The sequence below is a fragment of the Mus musculus genome, chromosome 4 (assembly GCF_000001635.26).
Source record: "Mus musculus strain C57BL/6J chromosome 4, GRCm38.p6 C57BL/6J".
In the NCBI taxonomy this organism is placed as follows: Eukaryota; Metazoa; Chordata; class Mammalia; order Rodentia; family Muridae; genus Mus; species Mus musculus.
In genome coordinates, this window is record NC_000070.6 from 88,762,685 (window position 1) to 88,781,830 (window position 19,146).

Below are 19,146 nucleotides of genomic sequence, written 5' to 3' on the forward strand. Positions count from 1 at the left end.
ATGAAGGACGTTGGATTACCTATTCTGGCTGCGGGGTGGTGTGGGAATTTTTGGCAATAGAAAACAAAACCTCTCCAAACCCCTAGCTACCTGGTCAAAGTAATACATGAAGGAAGCTGCTGAAAATGTGACCGCATTCGTATTCAGAATGGGAGAGAAAACTCGTGCTGACTTACAGAGGGAGGGTTGATGTCAGAAGGAGCAGAGACAGGCACACTTGACAGAAGCCCTCCCTGTGGGGGGCTGAGCAAGAGGCCATCTACCCGAAAGTGCCCTTTTGGTGAGGGTGACTTTTGAGAGATGGAAACAGGGAGGAGGGGCCTGGCCAGGAGGAGGAGCGCCAACTTCCTGGCTGAGAGGTCCAACTGCTCCCTGCTCAGCAGAGCTCCTGAGAGGAGAGGGGCAAGACCATACTGTCTGTCCTCTCTCTGGAACTGTCTGCCTGTTGGGGCCCAGCTCTCCTCTCTGCCAACTCCACTTCCTTCTTCTCCACTCGCGTTAGAGAGCTGGAAGGGTCTGGCGGGCCACACAAACGCACCAAGATGCGAACCAAACAAACGAAAGGAAACCGAACCAAAGGAGACCAAACCAAACCCAGCCCAGCCAAACCAAAACGCTGCTCTCTGGGCTTTGGAGCCTTCCCGGTTCCCCGAAAACATGTCCCCTGGCCCACCAATTCCGTCTGGGTTCAATTCTCGAGGCGCGATGGATGGCGTACAGTCCTGTACGCGAAGGGGCCCGGGAGAGAGGCAGGAGACACTCCCTGCCTGCCCGGAGTCGCGCGCTGAACGGGGCGAACGGCCTCCGCAGGCGCCCGCTGCTGCCCTCCGGTGGCCCGCGCCCTCTGCTGCTGCTCCTGGCCTCAGAAGTCGCGTCCAGTGTCCAGCGCAGCGCAGGCAGTCAGAGAGCAAGAGCCAGAAGCTCGGAGTGAACTATTAAAGCAGCAAACTCCAGGCTCAATGGGAAGGCGGCCTTGCCCTCGCGCTCCCCCTGCAGGCCAGCCCCGCAATCGTCAGGCTTCAGCATGCTGCCTGTGCATCTATTCCTGGTGGGAGGGGTGATGCTGAGCTGCAGCCCAGCCAGCTCACTTGATTCTGGTAAATCTGGGAGCCTGCACCTGGAGCGCTGCGAAACCGCGCGCTTCCTAGCAGAGCTCCGAAGCGTGCCGGGTCACCAGTGCCTGCGCGACAGGACCGATTTCCCATGTCCCTGGAAGGAAGGAACTAACATCACACCGATGACTCTGGGAGAAACCACCAGTTGCTACTCCCAGAGCCTCAGGCAGGTCCTCCACCTCTTTGACACAGAGGCCAGCAGAGCTGCCTGGCACGAGAGGGCGCTGGACCAGCTACTATCTAGCCTGTGGCGTGAGCTGCAAGTGCTGAAGAGGCCAAGAGAGCAGGGCCAGTCCTGTCCACTGCCTTTTGCCCTGGCCATCCGCACCTACTTCCGAGGGTTCTTCCGCTATCTGAAGGCAAAGGCACACAGCGCTTGCTCCTGGGAGATCGTCAGAGTCCAATTGTCTTGGGCGCGCTCGACTCGACCAGCAAGAACGACGCTGCAACAGGATCCTTCTGCACACGTTTATTGGGAGAGCTTGATTGCAGAGGCCAAAAGACTTCGAGCCCAGAACTTGTGCTGCTTTTATAGGCCTAGGAGAGGCGTGTCTCATACCCGGATTGGTTATCCACTAAGCCTCATTTGCATGTTCCTCATCTGATTGGCTACTCTCTCTCAGTACCTCACAGAGCCTCATTATCATATCTCATTTGCATGTCTCACATCCGATTGGCTACTCTCTTAGTACCTTACAGAACCTCATTATCATACCTCATTTGCATGTCTCACATCCGATTGGTTACTCTCTTAGTGCCTTACAGAACCTCATTATCATGCCTGGGCCAGGTTGTGTTTTTGCAAAAAACTTTCCTGCATATGTACACATTGGTTGTTTGTCCAATCTTATGAGTGGTGGCCAGCAGTAGTCAGTGCCACTCAGCAACGGCACATGTGGCTTCCCACATCTCCCCCTGTTTGTTTTAATAAAATGAGGCTGGACTAGGCCTGTGCAATTATGCCCATCCGCCGTGGCTCCTGTTTTAGGTCGTTCCTCTAATGTCACAGCCTTACCCGTCATAGGGTAACCCTATCGCCACCGGGCCCCATGTCTTAGGTTGGACTGTGCACGAGGAAAGTTGCCCGTCTCTGGATACCGCAGTGCTGTGTGACAATAACTGCTAAATGACCTAGGGCGAACTCTGCAAAAGAGGCCAGCCAAAAAATGAATTAGTGGTGAAATCATGATCACTCTATCGCTTGCAATGAGGAAACCTCAGTGATGTGCAACGGCTGATCAATGATCGTTGAGTCTCTCTCATCTCAGTGCCGTGGAGTGCAAGAGCAGAGAACTCAGATGCCAACTAATTCTTGAGCATGGATAACCAAATTTCAGGGGAGGAGCCGTTTTCAATAGCTAAAAGTGCCTGAGTTATAATCACCTTGTCACGTTTTTGTTGGGTTCTGAATTTGCATACCAACCAGAGCATGAACGCCAGTCCACAGCATATGGCAGCACCAAACAAAATCACTCCCACCCATTCCTTAAAGTAAGAAAAAGCAGAGGTAAACCAAGAGGTAAAGTCTCCGAGGGTCACTGGTTACACTCTGGTCCCATTAAGGTTCAGGATCTGCATCTGCAGTCTCGTCTGCAACCTCTCCAGCTCCTGCGACCAGTTCCCTTTCAGGTAATTTGATAGGTCTGTACTTTTAACAAAAGAATTATTAATATACTTATTGGGAGTAATGCACACATGCGATGTGGATGCCACACAACTCATTTGTATGACATCCATCATCCGTTCCATATTATGTTGTAAAATATCCACTCTCTGATTCACTAACATTAACCCTGAGGCGATATGAGAATCCACCTTTTGCAGGGTAAGCAATGCTTCAGAGGATTTTTCTGCTATCTGACTTATGGTGTCAGCAGTATCAATTTGATGGGCCATTGCAGTTCCTGCGGTAACTGCTGATGCCGCGGACACTACAATGGCTGTAACAATGGCAGCTGTGATTCCAAAACCTCTCTTTTGCCGAATAAGACTCGTTATTGGGAACTTCTCTGGATCTGCCTCAACAGGCACAGGGACAAAGATTGGTAGATGAACCACTAAGGCTAAGAATTTGGTTCCATTCCAGCATTGCGTCAAAAAACAAGGAACATTTGTACAATCTAACCATTCTGTATTATTTTGAAATTCAGCCAATATAAAGAAAAATGGAGGATTGACACAAACTTCTACTGGAGAAGTAGTCATATTTTTGATAATTCTATTAGTTGTCACATTATCTAAATGAGTAGAGGTATTGGAAAGAGTGGCAGAAACATTCAATATCTCATGAAAGGTTCCAGTCAGCAATGCAAAGGCTGACAGACTGGTACTAGCACCTGCCTCATTGCTTAAAGTCCATTGGTAATATGGCCAAATATTTTCTTTCCCTGTAGCATCTCCTTTATCGTTCATTATAGCAAAATCTAGTGGGGGTGACAAGACAAAACCCTTTGCTATTTCTTTCCGAGGAAAAATTTTTGATTGACAAGGTGAAAAAACTATAGGAAATGCGAGGTCCGGATGACACCAAGGCATGCTGCGTATAGCAGTAGCATTGCCAACAGGCCATCGTGATCTTTTAGGAATGGTCACCTTTCCCTTTATCATAATAGTGGTGATGTTTATAGGTGAAGTTATATTATTTTCAACATCACCTGAGCCTGATTGCGCTCCTTGAGCAACTTGCGTTAAAGCATTAAACAACACTCCAGAGCTCACCTTATTTTGGCTAATGGGATCTGCCCAATTAGAGATAATCTTTTTCTTTAAAAATATACAGGGTGTAAAAGGTTTATCCACATTATGCACAAAGCATAGTGTATAATTCAAATGAAAACTAGAACTATTATACACCCGTGGCTCTTGAGGAGTTTGTCGTGCACAAGGCGCATCCAAATAACATTCTGTTGCAAAAAATAAAGGCAAGGTAGAAGAATTGGAATGTACCGGTAAAGGTACTGGCCATGATCTTACTATGGCCCACAAAGGTATACTTATCCCGGTCTCAATCATCAGGAGCAGGAGAATCATCTTGGGGTTCATCTTGCTCTTTCACGGTCCTTGTCAGTCGTGTTGGGACCCAAAGTGGATTTTCTTCACCCTGTGGAAAAACACAAATAGCTCCCCGGGATCTGATTAAGATAGGATCCGGGCCATACCATTTATTATCAAGGACATTTTTCCATTTGACCATTTCATTGGGCGATTGAGGCCATTGTCCGTGCCTTTCAGCTGGTGATCTTCCAGCATCATCCAATTTTAAAAAATTAAGAGTAAATATTGTAAGGGATAGAGCCATCTTTGGCATCAAATTTTAAAAAATTAAGAGTAAATATTGTAAGGGATAGAGCCATCTTTGGCGTCATAGCCTCTATTCCCCCTTTCTGTTTTTGTAAATATTGTTTCAGAGTGCGATGGGCTCTCTCAATTATGCCTTGGCCCTGTGGATTATAGGGCAATCCAGTAATATGTTTTACTTGCATTTGTTTGCAAAATTGGCTAAATTTAGAAGAAGTATATGCAGGACCATTATCTGTCTTTAACACTAGGGGCTTGCCCCATGCAGCCCAAGCCTCTAAGCAGTGAGATATGACATGAACTGCTTTTTCCCCTGTCAAGGGAGAGGCATGTAGGACACCAGAACTGGTATCGATGGATACATGTACATATTGTAATTTCCCAAAAGATGGGATATGCGTGACGTCCATTTGCCAAACATCTAGGGGTCGCAATCCACGAGGATTAACACCCACGGAAGGTGCATTAACAAATTCTACACATTTACCACACCGTAGGACAATATCTCGGGCTTCTTTTCTTGTGAGCTTAAACTTTTGTCGTAATGTAGAGGCAGGGACATGATAAAGCTGATGAAAATTTTTTGCACTTTCTATGGAACTTTGTGATAGGAAAACCATGTCTCTGGTGGCTGAGTCAGCAATTGCATTTCCCTTAACCATAGGTCCAGGTAATGATGTATGTGCTCTAATATGTTGAATATAAAAGGGATGCTCACGCATCAAAATACAATTTTGTATTTTCATCAAAATTTCAGATACAGGACTGGACTGTTTAAAATTTCCGGCAGTCTCTAATGCTAGAACCGCGTTAACCACATAAACAGAATCAGAGATAATATTTATGGGCATAGGAAATCTTTTAAAAACTTCTAAAACCACCAAACATTCTACCAATTGAGGGGCTCCTGGTGTAAATTGCAACCTTACAGCCTTTTCATTGATTACATAACTTCCAACTCCTGTTTTGGATCCATCTGTATAAATATCAATGGCTCCCTTTATAGGGGTATTAGCCGTTACCTTTGGAAATATTACTGGATGCAATAACATAAAATGTAATAACGGATGTTTAGGATAATGATTATCAATTAAACCAGAATAACTGCATCTAAGAATGGCCCATTCATCTATAGTAGCACACAATATTTGCATTTGTGCGACAGTATACGGGACAATTATGCTATCAGGCATTTTTCCAAAGTGAGTGATTGAAGTTTTTATCCCTTTGTGGGCCATATTTGCTACCATGGTGGGATAATGCTCTATAGTCTTATTAGGGGATATATGTGGATGTATCCATACTAAAGGACCATTTTGCCATAACACAGCAGTTGGCAGATTGATGGTGCGTAATATGCCTAGGCACAAAGGTTCTTGCTCATTTATACGAGTTAACTGTGCTGTTTGGATCGCCTTTTCCACTTTCCTAAGAACATCAGAAGCCTCAGGTGTTAATTGTCTCAATGAGGTAATATGTGAGTCTCCTTCTAGAATTTGAAATAAAGGTTTTAATTCCGAAGTAGGGGTGCTTAAATAAGGTCTAATCCAATTTATATCTCCTAATAATTTTTGAAAATCATTTAGTGTCTTTAGATGGTCTTTTCTAATACTAATCTTTTGTGGGGTGACACATTGTAAAGTAATAGTGGCTCCTAGAAAATGACTAACATTAGACTGCTGTACCTTTTCTGGTGCAATACTCAAACCATTATTTTTTAAAGTTTCATTAAGCAAGCCATAAGCTTGCTGCATACTTTCTTCTTCAGGTCCACAAATTACAATGTCGTCCATATAGTGACAAATTTTTAAGGAGGGGAAACCATCCCTAACTGGTTGTAAAGCTTTTCCTACATATAACTGACATATGGTAGGGCTATTTGCCATTCCTTGGGGTAAAACCCGCCATTGGTACCTTTTATCAGGTTCCATATGATTAATAGAAGGCAAGGTGAATGCAAATCTAGGTTTATCTTTCTTATTTAATGGAATTGAAAAGAAACAATCCTTAATATCTACTACTATAATTCTCCAATCCTTAGGTAGAGCTGAGAGTAGGGGGAGTCCTTTTTGTACAGGACCCATAACTTGCATTTGTGCATTAATGGCTCTTAGGTCATGTAACAATCTCCATTTACCTGACTTTTTCTTTACAACAAAAATGGGGGTATTCTAGGGTGATTGAGTGGGTTCCACATGTCCCAGGTCTAATTGTTCTTGTACTAATTCCTTAGCTGCTTTTAACTTCTCAGAGGGTAAAGGCCATTGAGGCACCTACACCATGTCCTCCGTATGCTACGGGATGGGCAAAGGCTCTTCAGTGTCCCCTAGAAAAACCCCAGCCCTTTCTTGTCTGCCTTTACAGTGGCTTTAACTGGTGAAATTCTACCTTGCAAAATTTTTCCAAGACCTAGTCCAGGTATATATCCCATTCCTTTCATCATTTCCTTGCTTTTCTGAGAGTAATCATTAGTCAATATAAAGTTCATAGCTGATAACACATCTCTCCCCCACAAGTTTACAGGCAAAGGGAGTACATATGGTTGAAAAAGCCCTGTCCTTCCTTCTTTATCTTTCCATTGTAAGGATTTTGCACTTATAGTTGGGGTAGCCTCATATCCTAATCCTTGTAAGCTATGTGACGATTGATTAACAGGCCAAGAAGCAGGCCACCACTTACTAGATATAATGCTTTTATCTGCTCCTGTATCCATTATACCTTGAAAGGTTTTTCCTTCTATTTGTAAAGATATGTACTTTATTTTCAAACATACTCTTTCTACCCTTTGTACACTGCTTTTGCATATTACCTGTTTTCTTATGTTGTTTAGAATAACTCCAACCTTGGGTTTCCAATTTTAAGCTAACTTTCTGTTACAAGCAAAAGGCTGCCTGCCCCTTTAAAAGCTCCATTTGCAATCAGCCTTCAGCAGGGCTTTTTCAGCTGTACTTGACTCCCAGCCACTGTGCAGCTAACTTGTCAATTTTTGCTGTGCAGACTGAGACTGCTTTTTTATTTTTCAACATGAAACACAGAACAACAATCATTCAATCATCCAAGCAAAAACAAACACGAGTTGACAGACATATAGACAATTTGGTGCACCAAAAAACAGAAAATAGAACACAGATATCCTATTCCAAGCTAAAAATATTTCCATAGGAGCCAGAGAGGAAGCAGGACGTCTCCCGTTTTCTGTCTGTCCCTAGGAGGGCTCTGAAATAGCTTATTTTCATTTTTTCTCCTTCTTCTAGGAATTCTGCACAGTGGCTGCTTCTAATAGTTACTCCTCTTTCCCTGAGAGCTATCTTTAAGCCTTTGATGAAGGCTGCCTCTTTAGTCAAAGTCCTCGAGAGGAGGGTAAATTGACTTAATTTTTTGCTCTTCATTTTTTATATTATCCTTTATACCTTTATATTATCCTTTGTATCTTTACATTTTATATTATCCTTTGTGTCTTTATATTTTAGCTTCCTTTCTTTTTTTCTTTTTATATTTCTTAAGTTACTTATTTTTCTGCGCGCGTCTTCTTTTTCCTTTCTCTCTGTTTCTGATATGCCTTCCTGGTACTCCTACAAAGTCGCTGCCCTTCCTTAACAGCTGGTCCCACACAAACCCAGCAACAATTACCAGACCCACTGCGTAAGAAAGCATACCTCTCAGAGACTTACCTTAATTTCTTTATACTTACTGGTACCACCGTTCCTCAGCTGAAGAGTTCTGAATCCACGCAGTTGAATCCTTCTCAGCAGTCTGTTTTGCAGGAACCTTTATTAACACCGCTCCCCAGCTGAAGAGTTCTGAATCCACGCCGGATCCTTCTCAGCAGTCTGTTTTACGGGAACCTTTATTAACCGCTCCTTCCCTGCAATGCAGTTCTGAATCCTCCCTGTAGCAGGGGGTCTTCGCTTGTGCCTGAAGATGTTTCTTGTCCCGGGTTTTCGGCACCACTTCTTGCGCGCGCTCGACTCGACCAGAAAGAACGACGCTGCAACAGGATCCTTCTGCACACGTTTATTGGGAGAGCTTGATTGCAGAGGCCAAAAGACTTCGAGCCCAGAACTGGTGCTGCTTTTATAGGCCTAGGAGAGGCGTGTCTCATACCCGGATTGGTTATCCACTAAGCCTCATTTGCATGTTCCTCATCTGATTGGCTACTCTCTCTCAGTACCTCACAGAGCCTCATTATCATATCTCATTTGCATGTCTCACATCCGATTGGCTACTCTCTTAGTACCTTACAGAACCTCATTATCATATCTCATTTGCATGTCTCACATCCGATTGGTTACTCTCTTAGTGCCTTACAGAACCTCATTATCATGCCTGGGCCAGGCAGTGTTTTTGCAAAAAACTTTCCTGCATATGTACACATTGGTTGTTTGTCCAATCTTATGCATGGTGGCCAGCAGTAGTCAGTGCCACTCAGCAACGGCACATGTGGCTTCCCACACAATTGCAAGTGGACCTTCCAGCGTTCCCACTGTCTGCGAGATGAGGCCCAAGATGAGGAGAAGCCCCGTGCAGGAATCTCTCTGCTCTCGTGACACCACGCTCCCTCTCTCCATTCAAAGCAGACACACGGATTCGGATTCAGCACCAACAGGCGAAATGGGCGTGCATCGACCAAGAACATCGAGTTCTTTATGTCTTCCCTGCCAGAGGCCCCGAAGCATCCTACTGTACATCATACACTGCGAAAGATGTTTGAAAGAAAACCTGTGCTCTTGCATTTGAGGTGGCTTCTGAATAAATTGATGATCTCGGTTTTCCTTGGGAGGTTTCGATCACAGATGGGGGATGCCCATGGGCCACGGGGGTTGGAAAACGTGCCTTGTTGCAGCAAGGCTCATTCGGGCTGTTGGGTGTTAGAGCCGTTCTCTCTCCTGTCACAGGGTTCTGGGTAGCTTCTTGTAAGCTGGGAACTCCAGACTCTCAGTCTGGAGGGCGAAGGCGACCTAGGCTTTGTTTATAGAGAGGGCCTTAGGAAGGGACTGTTCAGGCCCTGGATGAGACCCTGGATGAGTGAGCATGGCTCTCCTCCAAGTCCCGAAGCAGGATTCCACGATTCTTCTCATCTTCTGTTCTGTTTTCTTTTGTTTTGTGTTTTTACCTGCTTGCCTCCAAACACGTATCACAGTCAGCACGCCACAGTCCCGGTGTTTCACATAAACACCAGGAGGCAGATGGGGAAAGTTAGAGGCCATGGAGCTAAAGGCATGCATGAAGAGGCTGAAAATATTTCACTCCACTTGTGACCTCCTGCCCCCCCTTGATCACTCAATTCCTGGGGTGGGATGGGTGTGGTGGGAGTTGAGTGGGGAAGAGGGCGGGAGACCTTTAATTTCTCAGAAGCCTTTATGGGCACTACAGCTGGGCAGATACCCATGCTCTACGAGATTATGTCCATTTCCCAGCCCATAACACCTCTCTGCAATTTCCCCACCCCCTTGCCTCTGGGCTTCTCTTGACTCCTGTAGGCCAGCCAGCACCCAGGGCCGTTATTTTGGATTCTCACCTCAAGGCATCTTCTTCCCTCTCCACCTTCCTCTCTCTCCTGGACCCCAAACCCCACCCGTGTCCCTTCTGCCCAGCGGGTGGCTGTGGGCAACAGCTTTTTTTTTTAATGTTTTTTATTCATATTTATTTAGTTAGTTAGTTATTTTTATAACCAAGAGCGTGGAGTCAAGGAGTTAGGTGTTTTGGTCCATGCACAGTCTCGTGTCCTTGGGAACAACCCTGCCTTGGAAGCGAGTACTTATCACGACCATGCACCACGAAAGATCAAGCCCTCTCCCCCGCATCCAACCCCCCACCCCCCACCCCCAAAACAGGAGTCACATAAGACATCTTTCTCAGGATTCCAGAAGAGAATGAAGGACGTTGGATTACCTATTCTGGCTGCGGGGTGGTGTGGGAATTTTTGGCAATAGAAAACAAAACCTCTCCAAAACCCTAGCTACCTGGTCAGAGTAATACGTGAAGGAAGCTGCTGAAAACGTGACCGCATTCGAATTCAGAATGGGAGAGAAAACTCGTGCTGACTTACAGAGGGAGGGTTGATGTCAGAAGGAGCAGAGACGGGCACACTTGACAGAAGCCCTCCCTGTGGGGGGCTGAGCAAGAGGCCATCTACCCGAAAATGCCCTTTTGGTGAGGGTGACTTTTGAGAGATGGAAACAGGGAGGAGGGGCCTGGCCAGGAGGAGGAGCGCCAACTTCCTGGCTGAGAGGTCCAACTGCTCCCTGCTCAGCAGAGCTCCTGAGAGGAGAGGGGCAAGACCATACTGTCTGTCCTCTCTCTGGAACTGTCTGCCTGTTGGGGCCCAGCTCTCCTCTCTGCCAACTCCACTTCCTTCTTCTCCACTCGCGTTAGAGAGCTGGAAGGGTCTGGCGGGCCACACAAACGCACCAAGATGCGAACCAAACAAACGAAAGGAAACCGAACCAAAGGAGACCAAACCAAACCCAGCCCAGCCAAACCAAAACGCTGCTCTCTGGGCTTTGGAGCCTTCCCGGTTCCCCGAAAACATGTCCCCTGGCCCACCAATTCCGTCTGGGTTCAATTCTCAAGGCGCGATGGATGGCGTACAGTCCTGTACGCGAAGGGGCCCGGGAGAGAGGCAGGAGACACTCCCTGCCTGCCCGGAGTCGCGCGCTGAACGGGGCGAACGGCCTCCGCAGGCGCCCGCTGCTGCCCTCCGGTGGCCCGCGCCCTCTGCTGCTGCTCCTGGCCTCAGAAGTCGCGTCCAGCGTCCAGCGCAGCGCAGGCAGTCAGCGAGCAAGAGCCCGAAGCTCCGAGTGAACTATTAAAGCAGCAAACTCCAGGCTCAATGGGAAGGCGGCCTTGCCCTCGCGCTCCCCCTGCAGGCCAGCCCCGCAATCGTCAGGCTTCAGCATGCTGCCTGTGCATCTATTCCTGGTGGGAGGGGTGATGCTGAGCTGCAGCCCAGCCAGCTCACTTGATTCTGGTAAATCTGGGAGCCTGCACCTGGAGCGCAGCGAAACCGCGCGCTTCCTAGCAGAGCTCCGAAGCGTGCCGGGTCACCAGTGCCTGCGGGACAGGACCGATTTCCCATGTCCCTGGAAGGAAGGAACTAACATCACACCGATGACTCTGGGAGAAACCACCAGTTGCTACTCCCAGACCCTCAAGCAGGTCCTCCACCTCTTTGACACAGAGGCCAGCAGAGCTGCCTGGCACGAGAGGGCGCTGGACCAGCTACTATCTAGCCTGTGGCGTGAGCTGCAAGTGCTGAAGAGGCCAAGAGAGCAGGGCCAGTCCTGTCCACTGCCTTTTGCCCTGGCCATCCGCACCTACTTCCGAGGGTTCTTCCGCTATCTGAAGGCAAAGGCACACAGCGCTTGCTCCTGGGAGATCGTCAGAGTCCAATTGCAAGTGGACCTTCCAGCGTTCCCACTGTCTGCGAGAAGAGGCCCAAGATGAGGAGAAGCCCCGTGCAGGAATCTCTCTGCTCTCGTGACACCACGCTCCCTCTCTCCATTCAAAGCAGACACACGGATTCGGATTCAGCACCAACAGGCGAAATGGGCGTGCATCGACCAAGAACATCGAGTTCTTTATGTCTTCCCTGCCAGAGGCCCCGAAGCATCCTACTGTACATCATACACTGCGAAAGATGTTTGAAAGAAAACCTGTGCTCTTGCATTTGAGGTGGCTTCTGAATAAATTGATGATCTCGGTTTTCCTTGGGAGGTTTCGATCACAGATGGGGGATGCCCATGGGCCACGGGGGTTGGAAAACGTGCCTTGTTGCAGCAAGGCTCATTCGGGCTGTTGGGTGTTAGAGCCGTTCTCTCTCCTGTCACGGGGTTCTGGGTAGCTTCTTGTAAGACTCTCAGTCTGGAGGGCGAAGGCGACCTAGGCTTTGTTTATAGAGAGGGCCTTAGGAAGGGACTGTTCAGGCCCTGGATGAGACCCTGGATGAGTGAGCATGGCTCTCCTCCAAGTCCCGAAGCAGGATTCCACGATTCTTCTCATCTTCTGTTCTGTTTTCTTTTGTTTTGTGTTTTTACCTGCTTGCCTCCAAACACGTATCACAGTCAGCACGCCACAGTCCCGGTGTTTCACATAAACACCAGGAGGCAGATGGGGAAAGTTAGAGGCCATGGAGCTAAAAGCATGCATGAAGAGGCTGAAAATATTTCACTCCACTTGTGAGCTCCTGCCCCCCCCTTGATCACTCAATTACTGGGGTGGGATGGGTGTGGTGGGAGTTGAGTGGGGGAGAGGGCGGGAGACCTTTAATTTCTCAGAAGCCTTTATGGGCACTAGAGCTAGGCAGATACCCATGCTCTACGGGATTATGTCCGTTTCCCAGCCCATAACACCTCTCTGCAATTTCCCCACCCCCTTGCCTCTGGGCTTCTCTTGACTCCTGTAGGCCAGCCAGCACCCAGGGCCTTTATTTTGGATTCTCACCTCAAGGCATCTTCTTCCCTCTCCACCTTCCTCTCTCTCCTGGACCCCAAACCCCACCCGTGTCCCTTCTGCCCAGAGGGTGGCTGTGGGCAACAACTTTTTTTTAATGGTTTTTATTCATATTTATTTATTTAGTTATTTATTTTTATAACCAAGAGCATGGAATCAAGGAGTTAGGTGTTTTGGTCCATGCACAGTCTCCTGTCCTTGGGAACAACCCTGCCTTGGAAGCGAGTACTTATCACGACCATGCACCACGAAAGATCAAGCCCTCTCCCCCACATCCAACCCCCCACCCCCCACCCCCACCCCCAAAACAGGAGTCACATAAGACATCTTTCTCAGGATTCCAGAAGAGAATGAAGGACGTTGGATTACCTATTCTGGCTGCGGGGTGGTGTGGGAATGTTTGGCAATAAAAAACAAAACCTCTCCAAAACCCTAGCTACCTGGTCAAAGTAATACGTGAAGGAAGCTGCTGAAAACGTGACCGCATTCGAATTCAGAATGGGAGAGAAAACTCGTGCTGACTTACAGAGGGAGGGTTGATGTCAGAAGGAGCAGAGACGGGCACACTTGACAGAAGCCCTCCCTGTGGGGGGCTGAGCAAGAGGCCATCTACCCGAAAATGCCCTTTTGGTGAGGGTGACTTTTGAGAGATGGAAACAGGGAGGAGGGGCCTGGCCAGGAGGAGGAGCGCCAACTTCCTGGCTGAGAGGTCCAACTGCTCCCTGCTCAGCAGAGCTCCTGAGAGGAGAGGGGCAAGACCATACTGTCTGTCCTCTCTCTGGAACTGTCTGCCTGTTGGGGCCCAGCTCTCCTCTCTGCCAACTCCACTTCCTTCTTCTCCACTCGCGTTAGAGAGCTGGAAGGGTCTGGTGGGCCACCCAAACGCACCAAGATGCGAACCAAACAAACGAAAGGAAACCGAACCAAAGGAGACCAAACCAAACCCAGCCCAGCCAAACCAAAACGCTGCTCTCTGGGCTTTGGAGCCTTCCCGGTTCCCCTAAAACATGTTCCCTGGCCCACCAATTCCGTCTGGGTTCAATTCTCAAGGCGCGATGGATGGCGTACAGTCCTGTACGCGAAGGGGCCCGGGAGAGAGGCAGGAGACACTCCCTGCCTGCCCGGAGTCGCGCGCTGAACGGGGCGAACGGCCTCCGCAGGCGCCCGCTGCTGCCCTCCGGTGGCCCGCGCCCTCTGCTGCTGCTCCTGGCCTCAGAAGTCGCGTCCAGCGTCCAGCGCAGCGCAGGCAGTCAGCGAGCAAGAGCCCGAAGCTCCGAGTGAACTATTAAAGCAGCAAACTCCAGGCTCAATGGGAAGGCGGCCTTGCCCTCGCGCTCCCCCTGCAGGCCAGCCCCGCAATCGTCAGGCTTCAGCATGCTGCCTGTGCATCTATTCCTGGTGGGAGGGGTGATGCTGAGCTGCAGCCCAGCCAGCTCACTTGATTCTGGTAAATCTGGGAGCCTGCACCTGGAGCGCAGCGAAACCGCGCGCTTCCTAGCAGAGCTCCGAAGCGTGCCGGGTCACCAGTGCCTGCGGGACAGGACCGATTTCCCATGTCCCTGGAAGGAAGGAACTAACATCACACCGATGACTCTGGGAGAAACCACCAGTTGCTACTCCCAGACCCTCAAGCAGGTCCTCCACCTCTTTGACACAGAGGCCAGCAGAGCTGCCTGGCACGAGAGGGCGCTGGACCAGCTACTATCTAGCCTGTGGCGTGAGCTGCAAGTGCTGAAGAGGCCAAGAGAGCAGGGCCAGTCCTGTCCACTGCCTTTTGCCCTGGCCATCCGCACCTACTTCCGAGGGTTCTTCCGCTATCTGAAGGCAAAGGCACACAGCGCTTGCTCCTGGGAGATCGTCAGAGTCCAATTGCAAGTGGACCTTCCAGCGTTCCCACTGTCTGCGAGAAGAGGCCCAAGATGAGGAGAAGCCCCGTGCAGGAATCTCTCTGCTCTCGTGACACCACGCTCCCTCTCTCCATTCAAAGCAGACACACGGATTCGGATTCAGCACCAACAGGCGAAATGGGCGTGCATCGACCAAGAACATCGAGTTCTTTATGTCTTCCCTGCCAGAGGCCCCGAAGCATCCTACTGTACATCATACACTGCGAAAGATGTTTGAAAGAAAACCTGTGCTCTTGCATTTGAGGTGGCTTCTGAATAAATTGATGATCTCGGTTTTCCTTGGGAGGTTTCGATCACAGATGGGGGATGCCCATGGGCCACGGGGGTTGGAAAACGTGCCTTGTTGCAGCAAGGCTCATTCGGGCTGTTGGGTGTTAGAGCCGTTCTCTCTCCTGTCACGGGGTTCTGGGTAGCTTCTTGTAAGACTCTCAGTCTGGAGGGCGAAGGCGACCTAGGCTTTGTTTATAGAGAGGGCCTTAGGAAGGGACTGTTCAGGCCCTGGATGAGACCCTGGATGAGTGAGCATGGCTCTCCTCCAAGTCCCGAAGCAGGATTCCACGATTCTTCTCATCTTCTGTTCTGTTTTCTTTTGTTTTGTGTTTTTACCTGCTTGCCTCCAAACACGTATCACAGTCAGCACGCCACAGTCCCGGTGTTTCACATAAACACCAGGAGGCAGATGGGGAAAGTTAGAGGCCATGGAGCTAAAAGCATGCATGAAGAGGCTGAAAATATTTCACTCCACTTGTGAGCTCCTGCCCCCCCCTTGATCACTCAATTACTGGGGTGGGATGGGTGTGGTGGGAGTTGAGTGGGGGAGAGGGCGGGAGACCTTTAATTTCTCAGAAGCCTTTATGGGCACTAGAGCTAGGCAGATACCCATGCTCTACGGGATTATGTCCGTTTCCCAGCCCATAACACCTCTCTGCAATTTCCCCACCCCCTTGCCTCTGGGCTTCTCTTGACTCCTGTAGGCCAGCCAGCACACAGGGCCTTTATTTTGGATTCTCACCTCAAGGCATCTTCTTCCCTCTCCACCTTCCTCTCTCTCCTGGACCCCAAACCCCACCCGTGTCCCTTCTGCCCAGAGGGTGGCTGTGGGCAACAACTTTTTTTTAATGGTTTTTATTCATATTTATTTATTTAGTTATTTATTTTTATAACCAAGAGCATGGAATCAAGGAGTTAGGTGTTTTGGTCCATGCACAGTCTCCTGTCCTTGGGAACAACCCTGCCTTGGAAGCGAGTACTTATCACGACCATGCACCACGAAAGATCAAGCCCTCTCCCCCACATCCAACCCCCCACCCCCCACCCCCACCCCCAAAACAGGAGTCACATAAGACATCTTTCTCAGGATTCCAGAAGAGAATGAAGGACGTTGGATTACCTATTCTGGCTGCGGGGTGGTGTGGGAATGTTTGGCAATAAAAAACAAAACCTCTCCAAAACCCTAGCTACCTGGTCAAAGTAATACGTGAAGGAAGCTGCTGAAAACGTGACCGCATTCGAATTCAGAATGGGAGAGAAAACTCGTGCTGACTTACAGAGGGAGGGTTGATGTCAGAAGGAGCAGAGATGGGCACACTTGACAGAAGCCCTCCCTGTGGGGGGCTGAGCAAGAGGCCATCTACCCGAAAATGCCCTTTTGGTGAGGGTGACTTTTGAGAGATGGAAACAGGGAGGAGGGGCCTGGCCAGGAGGAGGAGCGCCAACTTCCTGGCTGAGAGGTCCAACTGCTCCCTGCTCAGCAGAGCTCCTGAGAGGAGAGGGGCAAGACCATACTGTCTGTCCTCTCTCTGGAACTGTCTGCCTGTTGGGGCCCAGCTCTCCTCTCTGCCAACTCCACTTCCTTCTTCTCCACTCGCGTTAGAGAGCTGGAAGGGTCTGGTGGGCCACCCAAACGCACCAAGATGCGAACCAAACAAACGAAAGGAAACCGAACCAAAGGAGACCAAACCAAACCCAGCCCAGCCAAACCAAAACGCTGCTCTCTGGGCTTTGGAGCCTTCCCGGTTCCCCTAAAACATGTTCCCTGGCCCACCAATTCCGTCTGGGTTCAATTCTCAAGGCGCGATGGATGGCGTACAGTCCTGTACGCGAAGGGGCCCGGGAGAGAGGCAGGAGACACTCCCTGCCTGCCCGGAGTCGCGCGCTGAACGGGGCGAACGGCCTCCGCAGGCGCCCGCTGCTGCCCTCCGGTGGCCCGCGCCCTCTGCTGCTGCTCCTGGCCTCAGAAGTCGCGTCCAGCGTCCAGCGCAGCGCAGGCAGTCAGCGAGCAAGAGCCCGAAGCTCCGAGTGAACTATTAAAGCAGCAAACTCCAGGCTCAATGGGAAGGCGGCCTTGCCCTCGCGCTCCCCCTGCAGGCCAGCCCCGCAATCGTCAGGCTTCAGCATGCTGCCTGTGCATCTATTCCTGGTGGGAGGGGTGATGCTGAGCTGCAGCCCAGCCAGCTCACTTGATTCTGGTAAATCTGGGAGCCTGCACCTGGAGCGCAGCGAAACCGCGCGCTTCCTAGCAGAGCTCCGAAGCGTGCCGGGTCACCAGTGCCTGCGGGACAGGACCGATTTCCCATGTCCCTGGAAGGAAGGAACTAACATCACACCGATGACTCTGGGAGAAACCACCAGTTGCTACTCCCAGACCCTCAGGCAGGTCCTCCACCTCTTTGACACAGAGGCCAGCAGAGCTGCCTGGCACGAGAGGGCGCTGGACCAGCTACTATCTAGCCTGTGGCGTGAGCTGCAAGTGCTGAAGAGGCCAAGAGAGCAGGGCCAGTCCTGTCCACTGCCTTTTGCCCTGGCCATCCGCACCTACTTCCGAGGGTTCTTCCGCTATCTGAAGGCAAAGGCACACAGCGCTTGCTCCTGGGAGATCGTCAGAGTCCAATTGCAAGTGGACCTCCCAGCGTTCCCACTGTCTGCGAGAAGAGGCCCAAGATGAGGAGAAGCCCCGTGCAGGAATCCCTCTGCTCTCGTGACACCACGCTCCCTCTCTCCATTCAAAGCAGACACACGGATTCGGATTCAGCACCAACAGGCGAAATGGGCGTGCATCGACAAAGAACATCGAGTTCTTTATGTCTTCCCTGCCAGAGGCCCCGAAGCATCCTACTGTACATAATACACTGCGAAAGATGTTTGAAAGAAAACCTGTGCTCTTGCATTTGAGGTGGCTTCTGAATAAATTGATGATCTCGGTTTTCCTTGGGAGGTTTCGATCACAGATGGGGGATGCCCATGGGCCACGGGGGTTGGAAAACGTGCCTTGTTGCAGCAAGGCTCATTCGGGCTGTTGGGTGTTAGAGCCGTTCTCTCTCCTGTCACGGGGTTCTGGGTAGCTCCTTGTAAGCTGGGAACTCCAGACTCTCAGTCTGGAGGGCGAAGGCGACCTAGGCTTTGTTTATAGAGAGGGCCTTAGGAAGGGACTGTTCAGCCCCTGGATGAGCCCCTGGATGAGTGAGCATGGCTCTCCTCCAAGTCCCGAAGCAGGATTCCACGATTCTTCTCATCTTCTGTTCTGTTTTCTTTTGTTTTGTGTTTTTACCTGCTTGCCTCCAAACACGTATCTCAGCACGCCACAGTCCCGGTGTTTCGCATAAACACCAGGGGGCAGATGGGGAAAGTTTGAGGCCATGGAGCTAAAGGCATGAAGAGGCTGAAAATATTTCACTCCACTTGGAAGCTCCTGCCCTCCCTTGATCACTCAATTCCTGGGGTGGGATGGGTGTGGTGGGAGTTGAGTGGGGAAGAGGGCGGGAGACCTTTAATTTCTCAGAAGCCTTTATGGGCACTAGAGCTGGGCAGATACCCATGCTCTACGGGATTATGTCCGTTTCCCAGCCCATAACACCTCTCTGCAATTTCCCCACCCCCTTGCCTCTGGGCTTCTCTTGACTCCTGTAGGCCAGCCAGTACCCAGGGCCGTTATTTTGGATTCTCACCTCAAGGCATCTTCTTCCCTCTCCACCTTCCTCTCTCTCCTGGACCCCAAACCCCACCCGTGTCCCTTCTGCCCAGCGGGTGGCTGTGGGCAACAGCTTTTTTTTAAATGTTTTTTATTCATATTTATTTAGTTAGTTATTTATTTTTATAACCAAGAGCGTGGAGTCAAGGAGTTAGGTCTTTTGGTCCATGCAGAGTCTCGTCGGGTCCTTGGGAACAACCCTGCCTTGGAAGCGAGTACTTATCACGACCATGCACCACGAAAGATCAAGCCCTCTCCCCCACATCCAACCCCCCACCCCCCACCCCCACCCCCAAAACAGGAGTCACATAAGACATCTTTCTCAGGATTCCAGAAGAGAATGAAGGACGTTGGATTACCTATTCTGGCTGCGGGGTGGTGTGGGAATTTTTTGCAATAAAAAACAAAA

At 49.9% G+C, this 19,146-nt stretch overlaps 3 protein-coding genes and 1 pseudogene across 3 annotated transcripts; all 4 read left to right on the forward strand.

Annotated features, from left to right (window-relative positions):
- Window positions 370-9,180, forward strand: Gm13284 (predicted gene 13284; annotated as a pseudogene).
- Gm13290 (predicted gene 13290) lies at window positions 11,150-12,117 on the forward strand. The gene has a single exon (NM_001243155.1). It carries the CDS (start codon window positions 11,310-11,312, stop codon window positions 11,856-11,858), a length of 549 nt encoding a protein of 182 aa, NP_001230084.1. The 5' UTR covers window positions 11,150-11,309; the 3' UTR covers window positions 11,859-12,117.
- Window positions 12,118-14,077: 1,960 nt separating this feature from the next.
- Window positions 14,078-15,045, forward strand: Gm13289 (predicted gene 13289). Its single transcript, NM_001243165.1, has one exon. The coding sequence runs from the start codon at window positions 14,238-14,240 to the stop codon at window positions 14,784-14,786; it is 549 nt and encodes a 182-aa protein (NP_001230094.1). The 5' UTR covers window positions 14,078-14,237; the 3' UTR covers window positions 14,787-15,045.
- A 2,120-nt stretch (window positions 15,046-17,165) lies between these two features.
- Window positions 17,166-17,976, forward strand: Gm13272 (predicted gene 13272). Its single transcript, NM_001161608.1, has one exon. The coding sequence runs from the start codon at window positions 17,166-17,168 to the stop codon at window positions 17,712-17,714; it is 549 nt and encodes a 182-aa protein (NP_001155080.1). The 3' UTR covers window positions 17,715-17,976.
- The last annotated feature ends 1,170 nt before the right edge of the window (window positions 17,977-19,146 follow it).

Excerpts from the sequence above, each read along its gene's own strand:
- Gm13272 (NM_001161608.1), top strand. The coding sequence starts at position 17,166 with ATGCTGCCTGTGCATCTATTCCTGGTGGGAGGGGTGATGCTGAGCTGC.
- Gm13290 (NM_001243155.1), top strand. The coding sequence starts at position 11,310 with ATGCTGCCTGTGCATCTATTCCTGGTGGGAGGGGTGATGCTGAGCTGC.
- Gm13289 (NM_001243165.1), top strand. The coding sequence starts at position 14,238 with ATGCTGCCTGTGCATCTATTCCTGGTGGGAGGGGTGATGCTGAGCTGC.